We start from the raw sequence: 24,697 nt of genomic DNA on the forward strand, positions 1-24,697 counted from the left end.
GGTGTAATTCCGGGTTCTCACCCATTGGCGCTGTATAGCGCCAGGTCAGATGGGAAAAAAACACCTCAATATTGAAAATGACTCAATAATTTTTCACAAAAACAGCTCATATAGACAGACTAGAGTCTTAGCTTTAAAGAAAGCAAAGTTCAACGGTTTCCCCCACGATGGGCGTGGCCTATTTCATGCACTGTCTCTATGGTAAGGCCTAGGAGGGGCTGCACTACCTTGAAAAATGCCTAAGGAGCGAAGATTGAAAAAGAGTTTGAAGCGGATAATACAGTTATAAAACCTTTTTGACTAAAAGAAAAGTTGTGTGGTTGGCACTCTTTTATGCTGGGAAGATTAAATATCTCTGGGAAGTTGTAAAAATTCATGTCTTTACATGATATCCCCTCTGCTTCTTGTATACAGTTGCACAGAGCTTTGGCTGGAGGCCAGCCGAAACTTTAAGATCCTCATAACTCTATTAATTAATTAAGGACACTTCTTACTGTCTTGTAATTGGGGGAGGCAGCACAATTTGTCCAAGGCCTAACCTTATATTGCATCCAGAACAAGATCTACAGACTCTGGCATTAAGCCAGCCAGCATGGATCACATTCAGCTTGTCTGCTTAAGTCCATTCTTAAGCAATTCCTTTTTATTCCATTTTATGGAGGCACCCACTGCCTGCCCCTGCCTGCTGTTCTCTTGTCATCTTCCTGCACACTCTTTGATGGGACTGGATACTCTTTGGTTCTCTCATGATAGACAGATGAAGGAAAAGTATGCCTTTAATATTACAGTATTTGCTTGCTATTTGTTAAACATTTGTGCTATTTGGTAGTCAACTGCTTAATTCCTCAATGAGTGAACTTAATCAATTGCATAATTTTTAAATAATTGTTCAATAATAATTTAAATTGACCACAAAGTGGCCAAAAACAATATCACAATAGCAATAATATCTAACCCTTAAGCTTAAATTTAATCTAGATAATGGTCTTCAACTCAGGCCATATTGACAGGAAACCATCAAAATCACACACATGACATATGTCACGTGACGTCAGACTTGTCTTGGCTGTGGCTTCGGCAGCACCTAGAGAGGAGATGCAGACATATGGAAGTAAATGTGTGTCATGGGATTTTGAAAATAAAAAGCCATTGAATTTTAAGCACTGAATATTTATGCATTGAAATAACGTATCTGAATTTTTTGCCGCATTGAAATAACGTATCTGAATTTTTTGCCTCTGAATTTAACTCATAAAATTTTAATCAACTCATTTTCACCTTTATTTTACAGTGTTCTCAAATTCTAAATCAAATATTCAACGTTAAAAAATTCAACGTGCCAAATTCAACTGCAAAATCCCATGTATGAAATTCAGAGTAAAACTTTGGGGACCCATGGAAGAGCAATCGATCATAGATGCTAGATCGCGTTCAAACAAAGAGAGCGAGTGGGAATATTAGCTTGTTGCCTTGGATACCCCTGACTGATGCAGGAAGGCAAATCAGGTACAAACATGTTTCTATATATATGCTAGCCATTTTATTCTTCCCTATAAAGAAACATGTTTGTACTCACCGAAGCACCATCGTTACTTGCATTGCCGTTTGACATGGCTAAAACCTAATCTGCCTGAATTTGAGAACTTTGTAAAATAAAGGTGAAAATTAGTTGTTTGGAATGTAATGACTTAAATTCAGAGGCAAACAATTCACATACGTTATTTCAATGCATAAATATTCAGTGCTTAAAATTCAATGGCTTTTTATTTTCAAAGTCCGATGAGACACATTTACTTCCATACAGACACAGTTTCACTTTTTACATTGCACAGTGGCAGCAAAGGCAGATAAGGGAGCTCAGCCAGGACTCTTCCTATTCAAACACGACATGGAACATCAGGTTACACACACACAGTTCACACACAGACACTTAACTTATAAATAACGTAGAAAATGTGTGCAAAGGCGTAATCATAGACCTCATGCACATAAAGTGACTGCTGCTCTCCCCCTTCCATAATTATTCTATATATAACAAACATCTGTATGTGTAATTATCCCACATACACTTTTCATTCGCTGATCAACCTGAAGCATCACTAAATATCTTCCCTCTAGGAGGCACAACAGCCAGTTTAAAAGCCATGAAAAACACAAGTGACCCTAGAAATAATTTTAATAACACTTGAGACTTTAAAGTTCAGGCCCCCGGGAAGCCTATTCTTTTCCTCCCACCCACCACCTTACCACAGGCTGTGTGAGTGTGTGAGTAATCAGCCGCCCCCAGGTCTCGCCGCTTCGTGGACAAAGAGGTTGTCCAGGTAATTTTTTTTCTTTCATCTCCTGTCAGCACTTGCTGTGGGTCAGGGCCTAAAGCTCAAGCCCCGTAAACACAGAGAAAAGCCCAATGTGGTGCAACGTGTCTAAACAATGTCTCCTTCTACCTGCAGAATGCTAAAAGCGCCAGATAAAGTTTGTCCTCCTCATCTGTTCATCTCTCATATAATAACAGCACAAGCTCCCACAGACAAAAGGAATTATTCTCGCGAGTGGCCTCAAGTGTGCGTGGGTGTGACGTAACGGGCAATTTCTCAAACTCCTGCTACTTAGTCTGCCGCTGCCGCCGCTCCTGATACCTGCACCTCTCGTCCTGACATTCTCATTTCAATTAAAAGGCAAAGTGAAGCCACTACAGCACGCCTGACTTAGCGCTCAAGATAATGCACTCGCACCATGGTTGGTCTGTAGTCATCCGGAGAGATGTATAGAGATTGTGTCTGGGTGCCACCTTCCGCCATCCTCCTAAATATCAAACCAGGCAATAAATGTGAAAAATTGTCAGTCGCCTTTGTCCTCAGGTTTTCATGCAAATAACACCGTCGACAAACTGGACACTTACCACATAATGAGAAGAGGGCGACGAGAGAGTGCGGGTGCAAAGAGACAGATAAATGGGAGAACTGAGAGGGAGCTTTGTTCCAAGGGACAAAATGATAAAAACAGGGAGAGAAAGAGATAGAGTTTAAATGGACGAAGAAGAGAGGGAGACTCGAGGAGGAAAGGATGGATGGGCACTTCGGCATCGCCCCCTTTCTGGAAATGGACACATGCTAGTAGATCGGCCCTGGAGCCTCATCGAGCATTTCGAAAACCCTGGCTGGTCAGCTTTGGTGAGGGGGCTTGTGAGTGGCTGCTTCAGAACATAATGTACAGACATAGGTCCAAACATACACACACACACACACACACACACACATACACACACACACACACACACACACACACACACACACACACACACACCTTCCATTTCCACAGCAGGCTGCACAGACATGAATATTAATCAGAACAGTTTAATAATGAGTTTGCACATTAGACCGGCATTTCTTCCATATTGTATGGTATCGCAGGTTTGGCAGCGAGTCCAGCATCCAGCTGATTTCTCTTCTCATCTGTATGCGGCGCAGTGACCTGTGCTGCGGCCCGGTCACATCCCTCAGGGCAGCAGGGGGGCTCACCTTCTCAATACGCTACCACAGACTGAAAAATGCTCTGAATATCATCATGTGCTGCCCTCCGTCAAATCAATTTTAAATCAGAGATGTCTCAACGCTACAGATTAGCGGCTAAGGTTACATTTTTCTGCTGGCCTTTGTTTACATTTTTGAACAAAAACCCCCAGTAAATGTCAGTTCTAAAAGTGCATTATAGAGAGCAAGCCCATGCTATCGTGTTCACAACCTTTCAAACCAAATTCATCAACTAGACACACACACATGCACACACACACTTTCCCACTGCCCACAAGCACACAAACTATTCTCGGCAGTAATGCTTCCTGTCCTCTGTGGATTTATTACTGCCAGAACAGAATAGGTTGTGAGTGCAACGCACTGCTGTTCAGTCACATATACTGTATGAAATACAAACCTTGAACAATGGTGCCTGTTTGTTTTATTTTAAATCTGCAAGGAAATCACTGGAAATAATTTTTCCGCATTGCGTGCCTGTGTGTGCAGCTAGTGTCTGTTTGACCACCTATGACCTGCCCTTGGTCGTTGGTCTGCATTTGACACGTGCAGAGATTCACTGGGAACTCCCTTCAAGTCTTAATTGTGTGATTTATAGCTGACAAAAATATTTGTATTTAAAAACCATGAAGAGGGAAGCGAATTACATGGCTCAAATATCTGCGTCATGCCTCATCCCCTTCTCTGTCAACTTTCCACTCCAGCAATATGAGCCATGTTAGCCTCAATGTTCATTAATGACTATGGCCCAGTTTATTGTCCATTTGGGCCCACTTAGTACCTGGTTGTGTTTGGTTGAGGTGGGTAACTGACTGAAACAGTGTGTTCCTAATTGGTGGATGCCTTGTTGCCTCTGTACCCTAACAGAGGCTAAAACAGCCATAACAAGGCAATAGGGAGTGGAGAAGAAATGTAGCAAAACCTTTTTTAGAGGATATTTCACTGGGTCAGTCTTAAAATTGCATGGCCACTATGTGATGAATATATTACCTGGTTTAAAAATCACCTATTTAAAGTCTATTGAGGTGTAACAGTAGAAATTTATGTAGGTTTATCACAATGTCTTGCAAGCAATAACGTCCAAGCAGATCCTGGGAAACAGTGAATTTAGCTAGGAAACACTGGCAACAAAAATATTGTTTTCTCAATGAATTGATTTATATATAGGGTTGTAAAATGTCAGCAAATAGCAAAGAAGAAGCCGTTCAAAATGTTCTCCGAACCCATGGTGAATTCTGTATATCTCTTGTGTTTTTATCTGTGCTCTTCTCATGGGTTGATGGTTTGTTTGTACTTCCATGCACCCATTACAATTGAGTAATAGTTTATTTCAAATGTGACGCGAGTTGGTGGTGTTGAACGCTTATGTATACAGGTCACTGATGATCAAACCACACACACACACACACACACACACACACACACACACACACACACACACACACACACACACACACACACACACACACACACACACACACACACACACACACACACACACACACACACACACACACACACACACACACACACACACACACTCATGACATAAGCAGATAACCTGAGAAAACATATACATAGCATCAGTTCACTAATGTAAAGGAAGCTGAAAAAAACTGAAAGCTCGATTTTTCGATAAAGATTGAATCAATTATCAATACACTTTATTCATTTTCTATTGATCAAACAATCGATTAATCACCTAAGGTCATTTTATTATTCTGTATCTTGATAACACATACAGAAATAATGTCTTGTATGCTCATTACGATGTTTCTGATTACTGAGAAATGCGTTTTCCTGCAAATGAGAACCCCTTACCTGAATTAAATGTATCCACACACTATGAAGCAAATGTAAAGACAAACTTTTGCGTCGTAACATATGTTTGTATATTCAGGAAATGTTCCCAATGTGTAGGAAAAGCCTGTGTGTGTGTGTGTGCGCATGTGTTGAGGAGGGGGGGGGGGGGGGGTTTAGAACACAGGCTTCTTGGGCTGGTCGAGGCTATCTGCGCTCCATCCGTGTGTCACTGATATGGCTGCTGTGTGCGCTGGTGTGGCTAATGGAGCAAATGGTGGGTGAGACGCGGGGGGCCAGCTGACGGGGAAATGGGGTCATTTAGTGTCGTAACCTCGCTTGTACAGTCGACACTGTAATCCACACCTTTTGTGTTTCTTTATGAGACATGCTTTGATTCACTGTGGGACTTTTAATGGCCTCATCTTTCTGAATGATCATTGGAGTTAAACAGTGTGTTGGCTAATATATTCTGTGCCCTGGAGTGCGTGTGTGTGCTTGTGTGAGAGATGGGGAGTTTGGTGTGAGTGCATATACCTGGAAAAAGTAGTTTTCTGTGTGTGTGTGTGTGTGTGTGTGTGTGTGTGTTTGTTTGTGTGTGTTCACGTGTAGAAATGTGTCAGAGGTGTGAAATACATGCATTTTAAGGAGACTACACCACTGCATTGACTGATCAATGCCTATTACAAAATATGCATGTGCGTGTAAGTGTGTGTATCTCTGTGACCATCAACTGTTTCTGTATGTGTGTGCGCATGTAGGCCTATTTTAATTGTTGCCATGGAAACAGAGTGCTGCCAGAGAAGTCCAGATTCAAAGAGGGCATCTCTCTCTCTCTCTGTGACTCTCTCTCTATCCTCTGTGTTTTTCCTCCTTGTTCCTCCTTGTCTCTTCCATTCTCTCTTTCTTGCCTTTAGGTTTCTATACTTTATTCCTTTCTCCTCTACACTTTCATTTTACCATCCTAGCATCTCACCAAGGTCCTCCTTGGTTTGTCTTGTTTCCTTGCACTCCCCCTCTCTGTCTCCTTGTGCCTCTCATCACCCCTCCCTCCCTCCCTCCCACCCACTTCGCCATCCTTTCCGGAGAGTGGTGCGCAATTGACTATTAACACGGGGACCTGTAATTAGAGCTGACGAACCTCCAGCAATTAGTTTTCCCTAAAGAAGTTGTTCTGTCATCTCCGCACGCCATCCCTTTATCCCTCTTTCAATCTCCTTCTCGCTTTTTCCGTCCCCTCTTGTCATTTCCTGTCTCACTAGCTGTCAGCTTCACAGGGCGGTTATTGTTTTAGTGTTTTTTTTGTTCTTATTTGTACCCTCCATCTGCCTTGTTTAAAGCAAGGCTGTCATGTACTGTTTGAGATATACACACAATACACTACTCACAGCAAGCAGTTTATGAGCAACTGCTACCCCCACTGTCCTGGTTAACTCTGAAGTGAACATCCATTCCCACCGACTGTACACCTACACCAACTATATGTAGAGAAGCTAGAGAGGACACGTGTCCTCCCACTCACTCCCATGTAAACATACAGAGAACACACAGACATCTCTCCCACAAAGCTTCCTTTTCATGTCTGCCTTGGTGTACCAGCGGTGTTGCCGTCTTCCCACCTTTGCTGCCATGCAACTCTTTTTTTTTCTTCTCCTCTTGTCTTTTCTGGATCTTGCTCATTTCCCCTTATTCTCTTTCTCTTTTTCTTGACTAGCCCAAATTGCCCCTTCTCCCCTCTGCATCACCATTAATGGAAAGCTCTATAAATAAGCACGGTGAAGAGGGAGTCGGATAGAGAGAGAGCGAGAGACACACAGTCAAGTAGAATTTGGGAGGGAGATGGAGGGATGGACAGTGAAAGGCCAGGAGTGCTAAACTAGGCCAATAGGGGTTGAGGGAGGAGGGCGGGTATCATATCAAAGTCTTGCCGTTTGCTCCGAGCGCCTATGCCGACAATCACTTAATCAATTTTCCCGTCAGTCAGTTCTGTCCGCGTCTCGGGCTGGAGTGTCACTCATCTCGCTTCCAGACAGTTTGTCAATCAGTCGGAGTTGGTGTCGATCCGTTTAAATTTTTTTTTGTCTGCCCTTTCCCTTGTCCACGTTCCCTGTACAACTTGCATCTTTGTCTCCCCCCACCTTTCGATCCCCCTGTTGCTCCCTCCCTCCCTCCCCCTCACCCATCCTCCCCCTGTCAAGAAGCCAGCATCTCATCTGGAGGGAGAGTTTATATCTTCCATAATATATACCGTAAAGCTGCCTCGCAAAATTCCACGTGAATTATTGATCGGTGTGAGATTACACGTAAACTGTGCGCCATCATACCATGTATCTGTGTGTGTGTTTATACACTATTTATGTGTGCCAAGCGTGACCTCTCATCTCATCCCTCTTTGAGGCTTTAATGCCTCGTTTTCCACAACGTTTCCCCCTCTCCTGCTTGGTTCTCTACCTCCAGTGCTCCATTTATGCGACCTGACATTGATATGCACTGATTCATATGATGCATGTAGCCTCTCGGCAATTCACTTTGTCCAATCAATGTTGCATGGTGCTATGTTAACCTCCATCTCCTTCTCTCCATCCCCGCCCCCGCCCCTTTCCCTTTCCCTATATGTTTTCTATTATTGTCTTTCTTTATCAAATCTCTGCCTATCCCTCCGTTTTCTCTCTCTTACTCTATCTTCATCTCTCTCAGTTCCTCTCCTTAAAATGCTATTTATTTACACAAGAAATAGCACAGCACACTAAAGATTACATATATTTGAATGATTTTGAAGATTTGAAATGAACTTTCAAGCTATCTATCTATCCATTTTTTGTCACTTAGTAGATTCATCTTCAGGTACTTTCTTTTCTCAACTATTGAATAAATAAATGATTGTGTGACCTACTGCAGTGATTTTCAACCTTTTTTGAGCCGTGGCACATTTTTTTAAATTTACAAAATCCTGGGGCACACCACCAACCAAAATGACACAAAATGACACTCTAACACAGTACATATAATAACCTACATATTGGCCTACCGTATTGGTCCGAATAGTAAAAAGCGTAGTTGGCAATCTCTCCTCAGCACTGCAACTGCCGCAGCTAAAAAGTCACAGTAAAAGTCGATCGCACAGCCGATTCCTGCCTCTGATACGTTGACTCGCAACATAATGAGTCGAGGATTTGCATTGGCTTTGGAGATTTCCCGGGCCTCTTTTTTTTCTCTCCACACAAAGCGTTATCTCTCCCATTGCACACACGCATGCCCCGGCCGGTTCCGAGAGCACAGACAGTGTTGGTTCCAACCGATAAAAAAATTAAATAAACTCAACTTGGACACAGGCCCTGAAGCTATGTAAAGCACTTTGAGTGCGAGAAATGCGCTGTATATATTAGATATATTATTATTATTAAGCTGAATGGTCGCTCTGGTAACGGGCAGTCCATTACTGGACGACGAATACTAGACCCTGAGTATAAGACGACCCGACTTTTTACGACCTATTTCCAGGGGGAAAAAGTCTTATATTCGGACCAATACGGTAGAAGAGTATTACATTATCTGCCACACTTTATTACAGCACAGACACCCGACAATGATTATTAGGTGATATTAGATAATTTCCCACGGCACACCTGACGATCTCTCACGGCACACTGGTTGAAAATCACTGACCTACTGAATGTATTAGACAGGTGTTTTATTTAATGTTGTGATGGAGTATGAATTCTCTATATGTAAGTTTGTTTTTAAAAGTTATGGATGTATGTAATCCAGCGTAACCTAGGAAGAGAAGCTACTGTTTAAAGGTGGAGGCAGCGATTCCGGAGAATGCTTGTTGTCAAAATCAGTCAATATCTACTCACAATCCGCAACTAGTCCGTACTGTGTGTGTACGCTGAAAAAAAATCCAGGGTTAATACACAACCTAGGCTCTGTAAATGGGCATGTTGCACGCTACTGTGGGCCCCTTTTGTTTGCATACGCTTTGTTTACATACCAGTTTACAGAGCCTAGGCTGTGTATTAACACCAGATTTATTTTCAGTGCACACACAGTACGAACATGTAGAGGATCATGAGGAGATATTCGCTGATTTTGACAAACTGATTTTGACTCCAGCCAGAAGCAAATGGGGAACTTAATAAATAAACTAAACTAAACTTCTCCTCTTTCTCCCTCTCTCCAGGTATCACTCTCCCGCTCCTCCACCATGCCTGTTTACGGCTGCCGCAGCCCCTCTCCGCCTTGGGGCCAAGCAGCCGGGGCCGCCCCCTCCATCACCCGGGAGCCAGAGAGGCCCCTGCACCCGCCCCCGCCCCCGTCACTCCACCGCAGCCCCAGCGCCTCCCTCTGCCTCTGCCTGCTCCTGCTGCTGCTCTGCCTGCTCCACCTGCCCGCGGCCTGCCACGCACGCAGAGAGAAGGGAGGCGGTGGCGGCCATTACGTGCCCGTCGCACAGCCCCCTCCGCACCACATGGCGCTGCCCAACAACATCCTGCAGGGCCTCAGCATCGCCGTGGTCCTGGTGGGCAACTTCAGCGAGATGGCGCTGAGCGGGGCTCGCGAGAAGGAGGACTTCCTGCCCATGGCGCCCAACGTGGAGGTGCTGACCATGAATGAGACCGACCCCAAGAGCATCATCAAGTGCATCTGTGACCTCATGACAGAGCACTGGCTGCAGGGCGTGGTGTTCGGGGACGACACTGACCAGGAGGCCATCGCCCAGATCCTGGACTTCATCTCTGCCCAGACCCACATCCCCATCCTCGGAGTCCGCGGGGGCTCCTCCATGATCATGGCTGCCAAGGTAAGACACTCCAAAAAAATATTTTCTTCAATAAGCTTGCACTGAAAACCATACAGGTTGTGTAAAAAAAAAAAGAAAAGTTGTCCCCACTTTCAATAATTGTGCAGGGAAATACGCATGGGTGGAGCTTGAGTGTTAAAATATGAAGAGGGGTTCACCTTGAAAACAGCGAATGGAAAGTGTTGGGCATCTACAGATACATATGGTGTCCTGCTCCCACCTGTGACAGCTGCGACTCCATAAAATGTTTAATTTGATTGTTATAAAAAAACAACTCAACATAATTATGCCAGATGTAATGCTGTTTGTTTTTTTGCGGGCCAGTTTTTATTACCTCAAATCTCTGCTGGATTTTGTATCAATTGGCTGCACTTTGCTGTCAGTCTTGGCTGTATCTCTCTCACTCCTGGGAAATCTTGTCACAATTGGATTACGGCACTGTACACAGAATTTTTCTTCACCAACAAAAGCTACATTTAAAGACTCTAGCCCCTGACTTCACGGCCTCAAGTTCTGTAGCATTTCGCTGTGTATTTTTCTAAAAAGACATTTGATTTGAAACTAGTGAAGTTTAACGGGCTCAACCTTTGTTAAAACCCTTGTGAGATTCAGAGGGGATCTACTTTGTGAAGACAAAGTGCCCTGCATAAGCCAAAACAGTGACGCCATTTTGTCTGCCACAGATGATTTATCATCTCAGTATTTACTCTATTAACTCTGCTTACAGACAAACAGACAGACAGACAGGCAGGGAGACAGACAGGGCATGCTGTGGTGTCTGACTTGAATTACCAGCAGTGCTGATGCCAGTGACGGGATCAGCTGGAGATTGCACCAGAACAGAGAGCTAGATCTCTGCCTATTTACTAGGCCTTGTCTAATGGGATAAAGCAATCTGCTGCTGCTTTATCTGTGTCCACCTGGGATCTGGGGATATGGGCTTGGACCCCATTCCACAAAATATGCCAATTAATTTGGTACACTGTGCATCCAGCTGCATTAAAATTAATAACCGCTTAAAGAAGAACAAAATGTAACTTGGATTCCATGCAGGGAAAGTCTTTTTATCAATACACTGACACCTTCAGCATCTCATGTTGGGAACTTGCTTGACGCTATTTTGATGCAGCGCCTCACAGAGTCAACAGGTTCTTCTACCAGCAGAGATGAGAGTCACAGTGACGTAGCAAGGCCGGCGGCCACCACTGAAACTCTTCTCTCTGTTCCTTCTCATTAGAGCTCCAAGGAGAGAAACGACAGGGAACCGTCCATTCCCATTTAAAGCTACGCTCGTCGAAGCATACATGCAAAAAACTGGTCTACAGTACACACATTTCCTCACAGCACGATGCTCATACATGTGTACACACATTCTACACTTTCTTAAACCTCTAAATATGTCGCTATGTGTCCTTTTCCTGCAACCCCATTAACAGTTTAACCTAAAAACATATAAATCATCCCCATTTGCCCTCCTGGTACCTGGATGGCTCCATTACATATGAAAATATGTGTCTGTGTCTTATCACATGGAAAGTAGTGGTAGGAGGTAAACATTACACAGTGAAGCAATGCATTTGTGTGTGCGTGTGTGTGTGCGTGTGCGTGTGTGTGTACGCGTGCAGGGACAGTATATTTCTTTTGGCACCAGGCAGGAAAGAGCAGTGTTATGTGGCAGAGGTTTAACTGGATTGCCCCGGCCACAAGCCAGAGTCTGCCCCTCCGGAGAGCTTCCTCCTGGCTGCACCAGGGCCCAGGAGAGCGGGGCTGCGCCCAGGCTCGGTCTCCAAACGGATTTGTGTCTGCCTAATGGGCTGAGACACTGGAGTGGCGAAAAATACGATAGAGTGAGGATCAGAGGAAGAGAGAGAGAGATTGAGGAGACATAGGGGAAAAGTGGGGAAATTGAGATAGGGAGGAAGAGATTGGGTGGAAGAAATTCTACTTTGAGTCAAGAATGCGGGTATGGGACAAGAAGGGGGTCACTGTAGAGGTTTTGCACAGATGAGTCAACAGCAGAAGACACAAACCACTGCATTCCAAATCACATGGGTACTTCTTCCTTTTACTATACATATTAAAGTATGCTGGTTTGCATACTGCAAAATGCAATTGGATGTATTACGTCATCCGGGTACTTTTGGCATACAGCATTTGACATGCATTTAATGGGACATCCTAAATCTTTTTCTGGCATACTAAATAGTAGGGAAGTTTGGGTATTGGAATGCAGTGAGAGTTTGACATTGTTCACAATAGGAGAAAAGGGAGGAAAGAAAATGTGCCCCAAAGTGAGCGGCTGAGAGATAAAGAGAGATGAGGAGGGAAGGAAAGCACAAGGAGAGAGAATTTTTCTTCCTTATGGACAGCAGTGATGGAGAGAAAAGGCAATAGAGAGTAATTGCGGAAGATAGAATGAAAGGTTGAGTTTTAGAGTATATTTATATAAAAACTGGCCTGTGGTATCTGGTTTTTAAATTTATCGTGAGTGAGTGCTAAGACGAAATGGACTGAAAGAGATTGGGAAATAGGGATTGCAATATGAACGTGTTTATCTCTGGGCCCCCTCGCTCCATCACACAAATAAACACACACACACACACACACACACACACACACACACACAGACACACACGCACGCACGCACGCACGCACGCACGCACACACACACACACACACACACACACCAACACACACACCAACACACACACCAACACACCAACACAAACGATCGCACCATCAAAACTGAAGGCCAAACACAGCTATTACAGTTGGCAAGACTACCCCTCCTTTTTCATTAAACTTCCCGGGGAAGGATGATAACAGGGAGTGACACAGAAGGCGGAGAAGACAGCTTTTGGGATTTTAGTGCAGTCTGAACAACAGGGAGAGAATATGGGAGAACGGTACAAGATAATTCCATAAAACGTACTCTCTGGAGTGGACTGCTGTACTGTAGTGCTGTGTGAAGAGCCAGGTTGAATCAGAATCAAGAGGACATGTTTTTTCAGCTCAATTATGCATCTACAAGGAGTCGTACATGACATTTATTGGGATGAAACACAAAGCTAAGCACAGTGTTATGTGTCAATGGGAGATACAGTCCCCACCCAGTATCATACCCAATAAATGATAGAGTATTGCAACACAACTGTCCCTCAATCAGCCTTGTGACTATTTGCCTCTTCTGACACCTGTTCCCGATACAAGAAATTCAAATTGAATAGAACAAGTGAAGCAGTATAGCTCAGCATTAGAAAGTGGCACTGCAGCTACCACAGTGTTTGCAGCTTACCGGTGGGAAGTGGCTGTGAGCTGTACATAGTTACTGCTTTTGCAGAGAAAAAGTTAACTTGCGTGAAAGTAAGGGGGTGTTTATAGATGAAGGGCTGGAAAGAGGAAGCTAGGTGGCTTGGGCAGTAACAGGAAAATAAAGAAGAAGGCGCTGGCGGAGGAGAGGAAAAGGAGGGAGACGTATGGAGGCAAAGGGCACTCACATCTGTATCAATGAAGTAAGATCAGTGAGGGAGGGCCTGGCGGTAAGTAAGAGCATGAGAGCTCTCAAAGCATGGGAGCAGAGACGGAGAGAGGGGCTGGCAGTGACACAGAGCGTGTGTTTAGCTGGGAGAGTGCAGCACTGGCAGGTGTATCGTCATCCATCCAGTGTTATACGCGAGAAAAGAGAAACTGCCTCTTTGCTCAGGAAATCGCTGTCTAAATGGAGGAGGAGTGAAGGAGGAGAGAGAGATGGATAGAGCGCAGCTGCAGCCACATCTGTGGAAGACGGGACAAGATAAAGGAGGAGGAGGAGACGGGGGAAGAGAGAGGGAAAGCATCCAACAGTTTGAGGGTGTGTGTGTGTGTGTGTGTGTGTGTGTGTGTGTTGTTACCTTGCCAACAGGGCTCTAGTTTGCCAGTCTTTTTTCTGTAGTCGTTTCCAACACCACCCGGATCCTAGTCCCTCTACAGTGTCTGTTGGACCGCAGTAATCAGTGTGATCTAAAGCTTTGGCTAATGCTCGTATTATCAAGACACGGCGAGCCATTTTCCTCAGCGTGTCTAGAAGGTATGGCTTTGTAGTGGTACAAATAGCTGTAGTTGTCGCTGATCACCCCAGGGCCACAACATAATACGAACAGAAAGCTCATCTGCAAGCCGAGGATGCTGCTGCTGTAGATGAGGTGGGAGATAGCGTGCGTTGGATTTAAATGTAACATCGTCAGCAATTAAGAAAAAAAAGGAAAAGCAGCCCACCCTGGTGACCCATGGAAAAATGATAGTATGATATAACATTCAGACAGACACATAAAAGCAGCACAGGCACGCACGCACGCACACACACACACACACACACACACACACACACACACACACACACACACACACACACACACACACACACACACACACACACACACACACACACACACAGAGACACACACAGCAGGAGCAGATCAATGAACTTTTTGCCCAAATAATTCAAGCTTTATCCTCGTTTAATGCGGTCCTTTGCCTGCAGGGGTCCAAGCTTTTGGTTAGAAGAGAGACACAGCAATTTGGTGACTGAGCACGTGTGTGTGTGTGTGTTTGTGTGTTTGTGTGTTTGTGTGTGTGTGTGTTAATTGTTCAGAATTGTTCAGAGGAAACAAGCTCGATGATGGTGTACAACTGGCGTTGAAACGTGTCCACCGGGATCATTTTTGTGCAGGATGTGTGTGCTTGTGTGAAGTGAGCGAGTCGAACCATTTAATCACAGCACAGGGGTGAATGAATTCAGTGGAGCAATTCCATGTCCGTACCTCATTTTCCTCTGTATTTAGTTTACGCTTCGGGGGGAATATTACTTTTTAATTTGGAGTCAGAAAGAAATCGACTTGTTCGGACGTCATTTCCTGTCTGAGGTACACTCACTGCGTCCTCTTGGGCTTTCAGTACGGTGGTTTGAACATAAATGTGCCCGCATTTATATTCCCAATTAATGTTCTACAATAGCACCTATTGTTGTAGTAATCACTGAGGTCCTGTACTCTATTAATGTAATGTGCTGTTCGGCTTGGCATCACATGTCCTCGCTAAAACATAGACGCAATTAGGAGCATTGGTAAGCGATAAGAGAATTAAAAGCGAATGTTCCTTTGCCTGACATCTCTCTCTCTCTCTCTCTCTCTCTCTCACTCACTCACTCACTCACTCACTCACTCACTCACTCACTCACTCACTCACTCACTCACTCACTCACTCACTCACTCACTCACTCACTCACTCACTCACTCACTCACTCACTCACTCACTCACTGAGTGTTTCTCCTTTACTTCTCTTCTCTTCTCTCGCTGCAGCTGTCTGTCTGTCTGTCTCTCTCTGCTCCTGTCTCTCCCCGTAATTGTTTAGTTTATTCCTGGGTTTTGTAGTGTCCAGTAAAGCACAGCAAAAACCCTGTAACAGTGTTCTGATCTGTTCTATTTATCTGTGATATGTTCTCTCTTCTTTTCTTTGATGCGTTCTTTGTCCAGTCCTATTCCCTGGTGTTTATCTGTTAGTTGTTTTTCTGTCTATATCTCTAGCCCTTTCCCTTATGGCTATTTTCAATTGGAAAAAACTTCACCTTGAAATCTCCTTATTGGAAGAAAAGTGGTTATTGAACTCATTATGAAAAAGCTAGGAATTCTGAAATGTTCTTTTATTGATGACTATAGACCATTATGCCTAGCATCCTAATTCAATAGCTCATGATTGAAAGCAATCCATTTAATTTGTGCTGTTTTATGTTATGGTTTGTTTTGTAAGTGGATTCCATAATGTAATCATCTTGCTGCAAAACAAAGATTAAACCTTTAATTCTTAAGATTTCAGTCCTGGTTGATTTAGCATTATCCAGGGTCGGTAACAGTGAGTGTTACTTAAGGTCCCACAATTCTTAAAACTCCCGTTGTTTTGATCAAGAAGTCAATCAATAATCTGCATTTTTTAAGCAATTTCGTAACTACACAGACAATGCATCATGCATACATACTGTACCCGAAAAACAGTTTTTAAATTGTATTGGCCTAGAAGTGAAGCAATTTGTTTTCTGTACTGTAGCAGGAGTCCAAGACAGAGGTTGACTGTGCCACCAGGTATTAAAACCACTATACTGAGAGGTATTTATAAAATGTAAATACATTGTTTTAAAAAAATTCAACAAATAGCAAAAAACCCAGGGTTTGATTTTGTGAAGATCCTGGCCTTTAAAAGGACACATTTAGTTTGAAGGTGACTCATCCACATCTATAGAGAGATTTGCAAAGCCAGGTAAAGTGTGTTCCCTGGTTCAGCAGGACTTGGTAATGCCCGACTTATGACGGAATTATCCCACTATAGTCTCTTCTTACCGCCTGATTGTGCTGGTATAGAAAATGTGACAACCCCACTGTGTGTGTGTGTGTGTGTGTGTGTGTGTGTGTGTCTCAGCTGGAGTGAGAATGATGGAGTGGGGAGAGAGAGGGAGAGAAAGGCAGAGAAAGAGGAGCACAGGGAAGAGGTGGTGAAAAATATCCAGAGTCCTACATTTATGTGGCCTATTTTCCAACCTCATTGGTCTCAATTTACTCCAGCCATTTATAGAATGTGGCCATTTTTTTCTTAACATCAGTCTCTCCATGAACTGCCTCTCTTTCAATCCTTCAAACTCATATTCTGCTTCTCTCCTCTCTGCTCAGTTGCTCCTGTACACTAGATTAACGCCGGCATTTACAATGTGTGCTTAGAGAGAGGACTAGTGAAATAATTTTTTAATTCATCCTGTGGCAGCTGACAGGAGGCAGACGGACAGATGTGCACCAGATGTCCAGGTGTGAATTCGCCCTGCTCCCCCCCACCCACTCCTTACCACCCCTCTCTGTCTTTTTATTGCCAGTAGAAAAAGAACTGAATATGTCAGGGGTGCAAACTAAACCGCAACAATACTTCATCCTTCGCTCCAAACCCCAACCACGCATCCTCACAAGGGTTGGGCGGTATCCAGTATTACATTTCCTTTTAAACCTTCCCCAATTTCATCCCGGTACACGGTTACATTGAACTAATCACGATGAAGTTACCTTCGCCCAATACTAATTCTTTACTGAACAGCGCTTAAACACATCACAGTGTAACTCAATACAACCTATGTTCCAAAGCTACATTCTTACATTAAGACACAATGAAGATATCTTTTCTTTCTAATTAGGAGAGGCTGTCCAGTGATGCATAGTGAGTCTGAGCGCTTCGTCTAAATAGCTCGGTCCTTTTTTGACAGGTCCTTTATTTGACCAATTAGGCCTCCGTCATTTACAGGAGTTCTGTCATCACTTTTTCAAACACAGGCGTTGGTGCTGCCGCTGGGTACGGACACACACTCCTAAGGCATTTATTAAAAAACATGCACCGCACAATACACAGCAGATCTTTTCATGGCGGTAATTAACGGAATACGTTGTTATTGTGAAATACCCTGGGGAAACACTATAACCGCCGAACCCTAATCCTCACCTCCGTTTTATACCTTTCTCCTTGGCTCGGGCGTCGTCATACACTCTCCCCTCTCTTTCTTCCCCCTGGACACATATAATCTAGCCCTCCCTTTTCCCCGCTTCTACTTAAACCACCAAGATCTACTTGCAATTCATCCCTCTTTTCCTCTCTCTCTCTCTCACTGGCATGCAGCCTAATCCTCTTGTGAACCGTAGTCGGGACCCTTATTAGCCTTATCTCCACCCGCCCTGATCAGAGGTGGGAGAGGGAGTGGACCTCTCTCTATTCAAAGTCTGAGATGAGTCAGTGCTTTTCCATAGAGCATACCATACAGACAGAGACGAGAGGAGAGGAAGGAACAGGAGAGAAGATACTGCTGAGACAAAAGTACCAATTTCGGGCTGTGGTTAATTACTGCCCCACAGCCGTTTAATCACGAGAGGATAAAAAGGCATGGTGCCCAACACCCTGCCTAACCCGGACACTCTCCTCTTTAACCTTTTAACACAACCATTTCCCTCTCCTACTCTTCATGTCAGTCCGGTTATAAACCTCTGCCTCTATTGTTCCTGGTGATGGACGGTGAGATAGTGCTGTAAACAAACACATTTGGCCCCTAACAACACTCAGTGTGTTCCTGTGAGAATATAATTGAGCGAGACTATGCCCCTTCTTCACCGTTAGTGGCCCCTAGTTTAGAGTTTCAATCAAAGTTGACTCGAGCAGTATTTCAACATCCATCCTTCCCGTCATTAGCGCACATCGCTGTCATTACTATAATCAGTGTAAACACATTCGGAGAGCGTCTCTGAAAAGCTTGGCAGCCTCTGCTTTGGCTTTTATACTTTGTGCCAATGGCTCAGGAAAGGGAAGATACTTGCTGTTCTTTCATCGCAAATTGAGATTTTATACATTTCTTCCATGTTAAGGACAAAGAAAGAATATGTTTTCTGTGAGAATATTGAGGTGGACGTCGTGTGTCTTAATCATGCCTCACATTTGTTCAAGGCTAACACAATATTCATGATATATTGATTTTAAATTGACAATGACCATTTCAAAATGTACATAATAGCTAATAAATGTTCAAATGTAGAATAATCAAATACATTCATTAAACAATGCTCTACGCCCAAACATCAATAACTCATTATTGTTTTTAATTCTAATTATGATTGAATATTACATTTGTATTTTCTAAATCATTATCCCTCTGTCAGACCTCTTCATTTTGCTGTCTATCTGTTTGCCCTTGCCTCAACCATGGCCCCCTGTGTCCAGCAGCTGCTATAAACCCTGTATCAATGGAAGACGAGAGCAAAAAAAGGGAAGATGGAGTGAGAGAAAGGAAATTAGGCAAAACGAGCTGAGAGAGAGAGAGTGAGAGAAAGAGAAGAAAAGTAAAGATGAGCGAGAGAGGCAGGCAGGGATGCGGAAGAAGAAAGGCGTGAAGAAAGACCACAATGTGCTCGCTCAATTACTCACCAGTGCTGTGCCAAGCTGGCCCTCGTCAGAGCACCATGCTGTGATACACACACGGCTGCAACACGGACACACACACACACACACACACACACACACACACACACACACACACACACACACACACACACACACACACACACACACACACTCAGCAGCCTATACATCAGACCAATATGTTCGGATATGTTCCTGCTGACCTACAGTATAAAGATTGTTCAACCTAGACACCCTGTGCTGAGTATGAACACACACACACTCTTGCAATAAGCTTACATTAACTCCACTCCCCATTCCTGCGTGCTCAGAAATCCAAACACATGTACATTAATGAAAAATATAGAACTTTTATGCGTGAGGGCATCGACAACACACACATTTCAGGAGCATCTGCACGCAATTGTACATCCGTCTATCGGGCCAGAATCCAATCTATTCCGGCGACAGAAGCTGAATGCATGAGCACAAGGTTTCACTCCGAGACAGATGCAAGGTTCACCATCAACTCCCCTCACATCCTGTGTGTGCACTTTAAAAGGGAAAAATGCAGTTGTGCAGCAAATGTAATTGTTAGGGTAAATAGATGGATGCTGTGCCCGGATGTTAATTTGCTAATTTTCCCCTGCGCTTCTTAATAAACACACCAAAGCTACCTCACCTTACATGTGGTCCTTTTTTTAGTTTTGTGTAATTTGTTTCAGAATTTGTGTTCAATTTCAGGAGCTTACAAGTAGAGAAGACACTTATTGGCATTTTGAGATAATCGGTCATCGATCTTTTTTTTTTTACAGGCGAAACTGCTTTTTGTCTCAAACATTTTCTTTTTCAGAGATACGATCATTTGATACAGCTCGCCTCCCGGTAATATATTTTTTTGAAAGTCCAGCACCTCGTGTTTATACATTCATCGCCACACAAGCGTTCCTGGGGTTGAATAACAAAAAAAAGAGAAAAGAAAAGAAAAACAAGAAACATGGAAAAGATCTCTTGGCTCAACCCCATTCTGTCTTGTAGCATCTCTCCCTCTCTATGTTTATATCTCAGCTGCTCTTCCTCTCCTTCTCACGTCATGCTAGTTGAGTCCAGGCGAGATCCTGTGATGAATGTAAAAGTTGCCCCTCCCCTCCCTTGTTCCCCTAAATTACAGCAAACACCACACCTCTTCAATCTTTGCTCCCTCTGTCTGCCTGCATTTACCCACAGCCCGGTAGTCCGTCCCCCAGCCTTTTGAAAAGTGTTTTCATTTGTGAAACTATTTGGACGATTCACAGCAGTTGGACAGATGATGAGGCAATCAAATAAGACAAACTAGTCCCATGGAAAAGGTGCTTTTGATTACGGAGGTAAAGCTGCCACCAGTCTTGTCTCTGTCTCCCTCCTCTAACGGAACACCTCGGTGCTGTACTCTTTGTCGCCCTAAACTGTTTCAACTGCAAAACCAGCCGAAAGAACAGAGCTTGACAAACACTGACATATACATGCTGATTCGTGCTGTCAACAACTTCCAGCAATATTTTCCGTGTTCGAAACTCAGAAAAATTATGCACATTGGTTTTTTCAAAGCATTCACAGTACTGAATTGTTCTGCTTATTTAATGCTATTGAATGAACATTGAGTCCCATACAGTGAATTTACTGGGCGAATGTTTATTATTGGGGAGTTTTCAACCACACAATCACTATAGGTTCACATAATTAACCAATGTGAGCTATAGAACGTTGCAAAATGTTCTTATTGAAATAATGTATGTTATAAAGCATGTTCAATTATTTGACTTCCTCTGTGGTCAGATTATTTAAATTCAATCACATAAATCAGTGACAGGTCGGGTCACAGTTGCCAACTGTTGATTATAGCGCTAGATCTCTGGAAATAATTCAGCACCATGGACAGTGCCCCTGTATTAAATAGTTATGTCATTGCTTATGTGCCTTGCACTTATTTGTTGAATATTTGGAAAAACTCACATAAAACTGTCACTACATATCGAATATGCAGTGATCTCCTTTTATTGAAAACAAAAACAAATAGAACTTCTTTATAAAGTAACTAAATTCATCAAATCGATTATTTTCTTAGCACTCCCTTTCCCTTCCTTAGCATCAAGGGAGAAAAAAATCCTGGCGCTGTGTATGGCTAAATATCTGAATTATATATCCCAAACAAGACTGAAGAGTCTACAGCTATGCTAATGGCTCTGTGAGGCTAGACACTGGTGCTTTGAACACTATTCTAATGCTAGCATGCTAACATGTTCACATTGGCATTGCTGACTTGCTGATGTTAAAGGGAAAGTTAAGTCCTTACAGTGACTGTACTAATCGCCATCTCCATAAGGTACCACATACAACCCCCACTTCAAAAATACTGAACTATCCCTTTAAGCAGGTATTATGTTGACCATGTTTCATTTTAGTTTGGCATTTTACCATGCTAACATTTACTCATTTGAACAAAACACAACGTACAGCGGAGGCTGACAGTAATTCGTTTTGCGGGGAATTCGGTCATAAATACCCCTTTCCCACCAAAAAGAACGAAGAGCCAGGTGAACTAGCCAGAGGCTGGTGCTTTGGCTAGTTCAAAACTGGTTCCAGCCTTATACCAGTTATGAACCGGTTGGTTTCACACCGACCAGAGCCAGCCATGGAGCCGGCAAGAGAGCAACTTCATGACGTCACTGTAAACATGTGTGTACGTCGCCCAACGTTGCTGCTCTCGTGGCCAACGCTAAAGCTAGCGCTAGCTTTAAGCACAACAACAGCGGCGAATATGTCTTATTTTTGCACGTGTTGCCTCTCGCTTTGATCTGTTAACCAAACAGGACCCATACAGCGTATTTTCACCGGTCAATTTGATCGCTACGTTCTGTAATTATGTTGTGTTTACGTCTCATAGTAGCGGTGTTTTTAAATATGGCGGGCATGACGTTTGAGTTGGTCTGGTTGGTCAGGATAATCCCTTCCCCGGCCGCTGGCGCAGGCAGTTCTCATTTCTAGCGCAGCTCAATCCTGGGGTTGGGATTGAACCAGTTTTTACAGCCCGGAACCGGCTCTCTGGCGGGGTGAAACCAAAAAACTGACTCTAGCTCGGAACTAGCTCCGATTTTTCGGCGATGAAAGGGGCATTTTGAACTAATGGGCATATTGAAAGTTTGACCCGATGGCACTAGATGGAAAGTCAGAGGATCACCAAAGTTATTACAATTCATCCTGAGGGGATCAAAAATGTTCCTACCAAATGTCATTGGCAATCGATTGAATATTTGTTGAGATTTTACAGTGCAGACCAAAGTGGATGACTTAGTGACAGGCTGCCCATGACAACCCTGAAGACATGCCGCTCGTACGTTGAAAAAATGTACATGACAGTTTACTTTACTTCAATTTAAGACCGTGTTAATGAATTTGACAGAATCTAAAAAAACACAGAACATCCTCATTTGGAAGCTAATGTCATAAAGTTGATCAAAACCATTATTTTCATGCCAAGGGACATTTTTATTATTTGTCATCCCATTATCTTTATCACCCTTATCATGTTGGGTATCATCAGACATCAATGTCATCAGCATCATCATCCTTAAAGCCAGCCCCCCTAGACATTTTGTTATTGGCACTAGTCCCTCTATTTGTTCTCTGTCACATCAGTCCAGCGTCAGGCACTTGTGTTTCGTTGGCTGGCCTGTTCTCCGCCAAAGACTGATTTGCATTAGCAAAGTCATACAGGCTTAATAGACTTTTATTGGCAAGAGGCGGCTGGGCGCAGAGGGGGGCTTTTAAACAATGCAATATGCTAATACACAGAACCCTGTGTACTAGGACAACTTGCACAACAACAACAACCATTCCATACACGTGCAAGCACCAATAAGCTCCAAAGCCGGCATTAATAAATCCAGTTGCCTTTTTGATATATATATATATATATTACATATTTGTACTGAAGTTGAAATAAAGAAAGATGGCAATTAGCTCGGCCATTTAATTGTGTCTAGAATTGATGACGTTGTAATATTTGTAGTGACACAGCTGATACAGTTCCAGCAGTTGCAGCAGAGTCAATCTTTAGTCCCTCTGACTTATGCCACAGTTATTCTTCAAGATAAAATATTGAAGTAACAGAGAATCCTGGGTATTCTTACCTTTTTCTGAAAAAGGTCCAGTTTATCATAGCACCTACCACCAGTGCATCACATTCCATTAAGTTGATTCTGCAGAACACCGCTGAACTTTTTATCTTTTGTCAGAGATGCCAGCAACCAAGATAAGTGTCCTAAAAAACTAGAGAGAACCAAATTCTTGTCCTCTTCTACGATTAGTTATCGCACTCTGTTCAGCAAGATGTATGCGACTACACAAAGCTAAAAAACGAATATGTGCTGTGTAGGTTGCACCAAAAAAAAACATCCAGCAAGATTAGCAAGATAAACGGGAGGTAAATGTGGGAAAGGTCGTGTTTTGCCCTCAGAACAGTTTCGGATGTCCTTGGATTGCTGCAGTCTGATTTGTGTGCAGTTAAGATTTTAAGAAGAATACATTCAAGTTATTTGAGGGATGAATAAGGTGGAAATCTTCAGTGCTTTAGAGACCAGAGATGGTGTCTGATTTAATCCTCTGTTCATGAAACCACTCATGTGTGAGGGCCATTAGCTTTCTGAAAGACATCATGAAAGACCTGGGGGTACCTTGGGGTACTGTGCAACAGCCATAGACCTTGGCTGTTATGTGACCATGCAGGGCAATTATTGGACGTAATGACTCCCCCAAGATGGCTGACTACATATTATAGATCCACTATAAAGTTTCATAGCTGGCAGGAAACCCCAAGCCTTGTTTACACGGATAAAATGCTGCACAATCGAAAATCCTGACATCGTATTAGATGTTTCTGCACCTTGCGATTTACGCCCAATCTGTGCCAATGTTCAGTGCCAATGCAGGAAGTGTTGTGCTCTATGTTAAGGCAGAACGGTGTGGAGGTCAGGGTGGTGGATGGGTGCCTGGAGAATGTCCAGGCTTTCATTCAGGAGGCCGGCGTCTCAACACAGAGCTGCATTTATTGTTAATGAATGCTTACCAACAGTACCCATGACCTTCCCTAACATAAACCAAGTATTGTAGCTGCCCAATCTTAACTGTATCTGAACCATCATTTATTTGCCATGACCAAAATCTGTTATTTTAACCATGCTATACTATAATGTAGAGTTTGAGAACTTTAAAACGTTTCTTCTGCCATGTGCACAAGGTTCTTTGCTGCCAATGCAGTTGAGGACCCAACTGCATTTCAACTGTGTAATCCCCACTCCCAATAAAGCTTTAGGCAGGGCTTGACAAGTGCAAGCATTTGGGACTAAGAATAGATGTGTGTGATCCTTAAAATATATTTAAGAGCAAGTCTGTGAATAAGAAGTATTACACATTTTTTGCAGCCTCTGTTTTATTTTCATCAAAAAGGTCAATAGTGGTCACTGCGCTGAACCAATGTCGCCCTTTAAATACAATCATGTGATCCACTCAAATGGCCCTGGATACCACATCTTCCACAAAAAACAAAACGTAAACAGTGAACACACAGTGGGCTAGACAGAT

The 24,697-nt window shown here is 43.3% G+C and overlaps 1 protein-coding gene across 1 annotated transcript in view; it reads left to right on the top strand.

The window, feature by feature from the left end:
* The window catches only part of grin2ba (glutamate receptor, ionotropic, N-methyl D-aspartate 2B-a), a gene marked incomplete at both ends in the record, with an annotated part of 111,217 nt that overhangs the window by 14,448 nt on the left and 72,072 nt on the right, over positions 1-24,697 (top strand). Inside the window, 1 exon segment of the mRNA XM_080043641.1 lies at positions 9,511-10,131. Coding sequence (XP_079899767.1) covers positions 9,511-10,131 — 621 coding nt within the window.

Source organism: Ammodytes marinus (assembly GCF_949987685.1).
Source record: "Ammodytes marinus genome assembly, chromosome: 16".
Taxonomy (NCBI): Eukaryota; Metazoa; Chordata; class Actinopteri; order Uranoscopiformes; family Ammodytidae; genus Ammodytes; species Ammodytes marinus.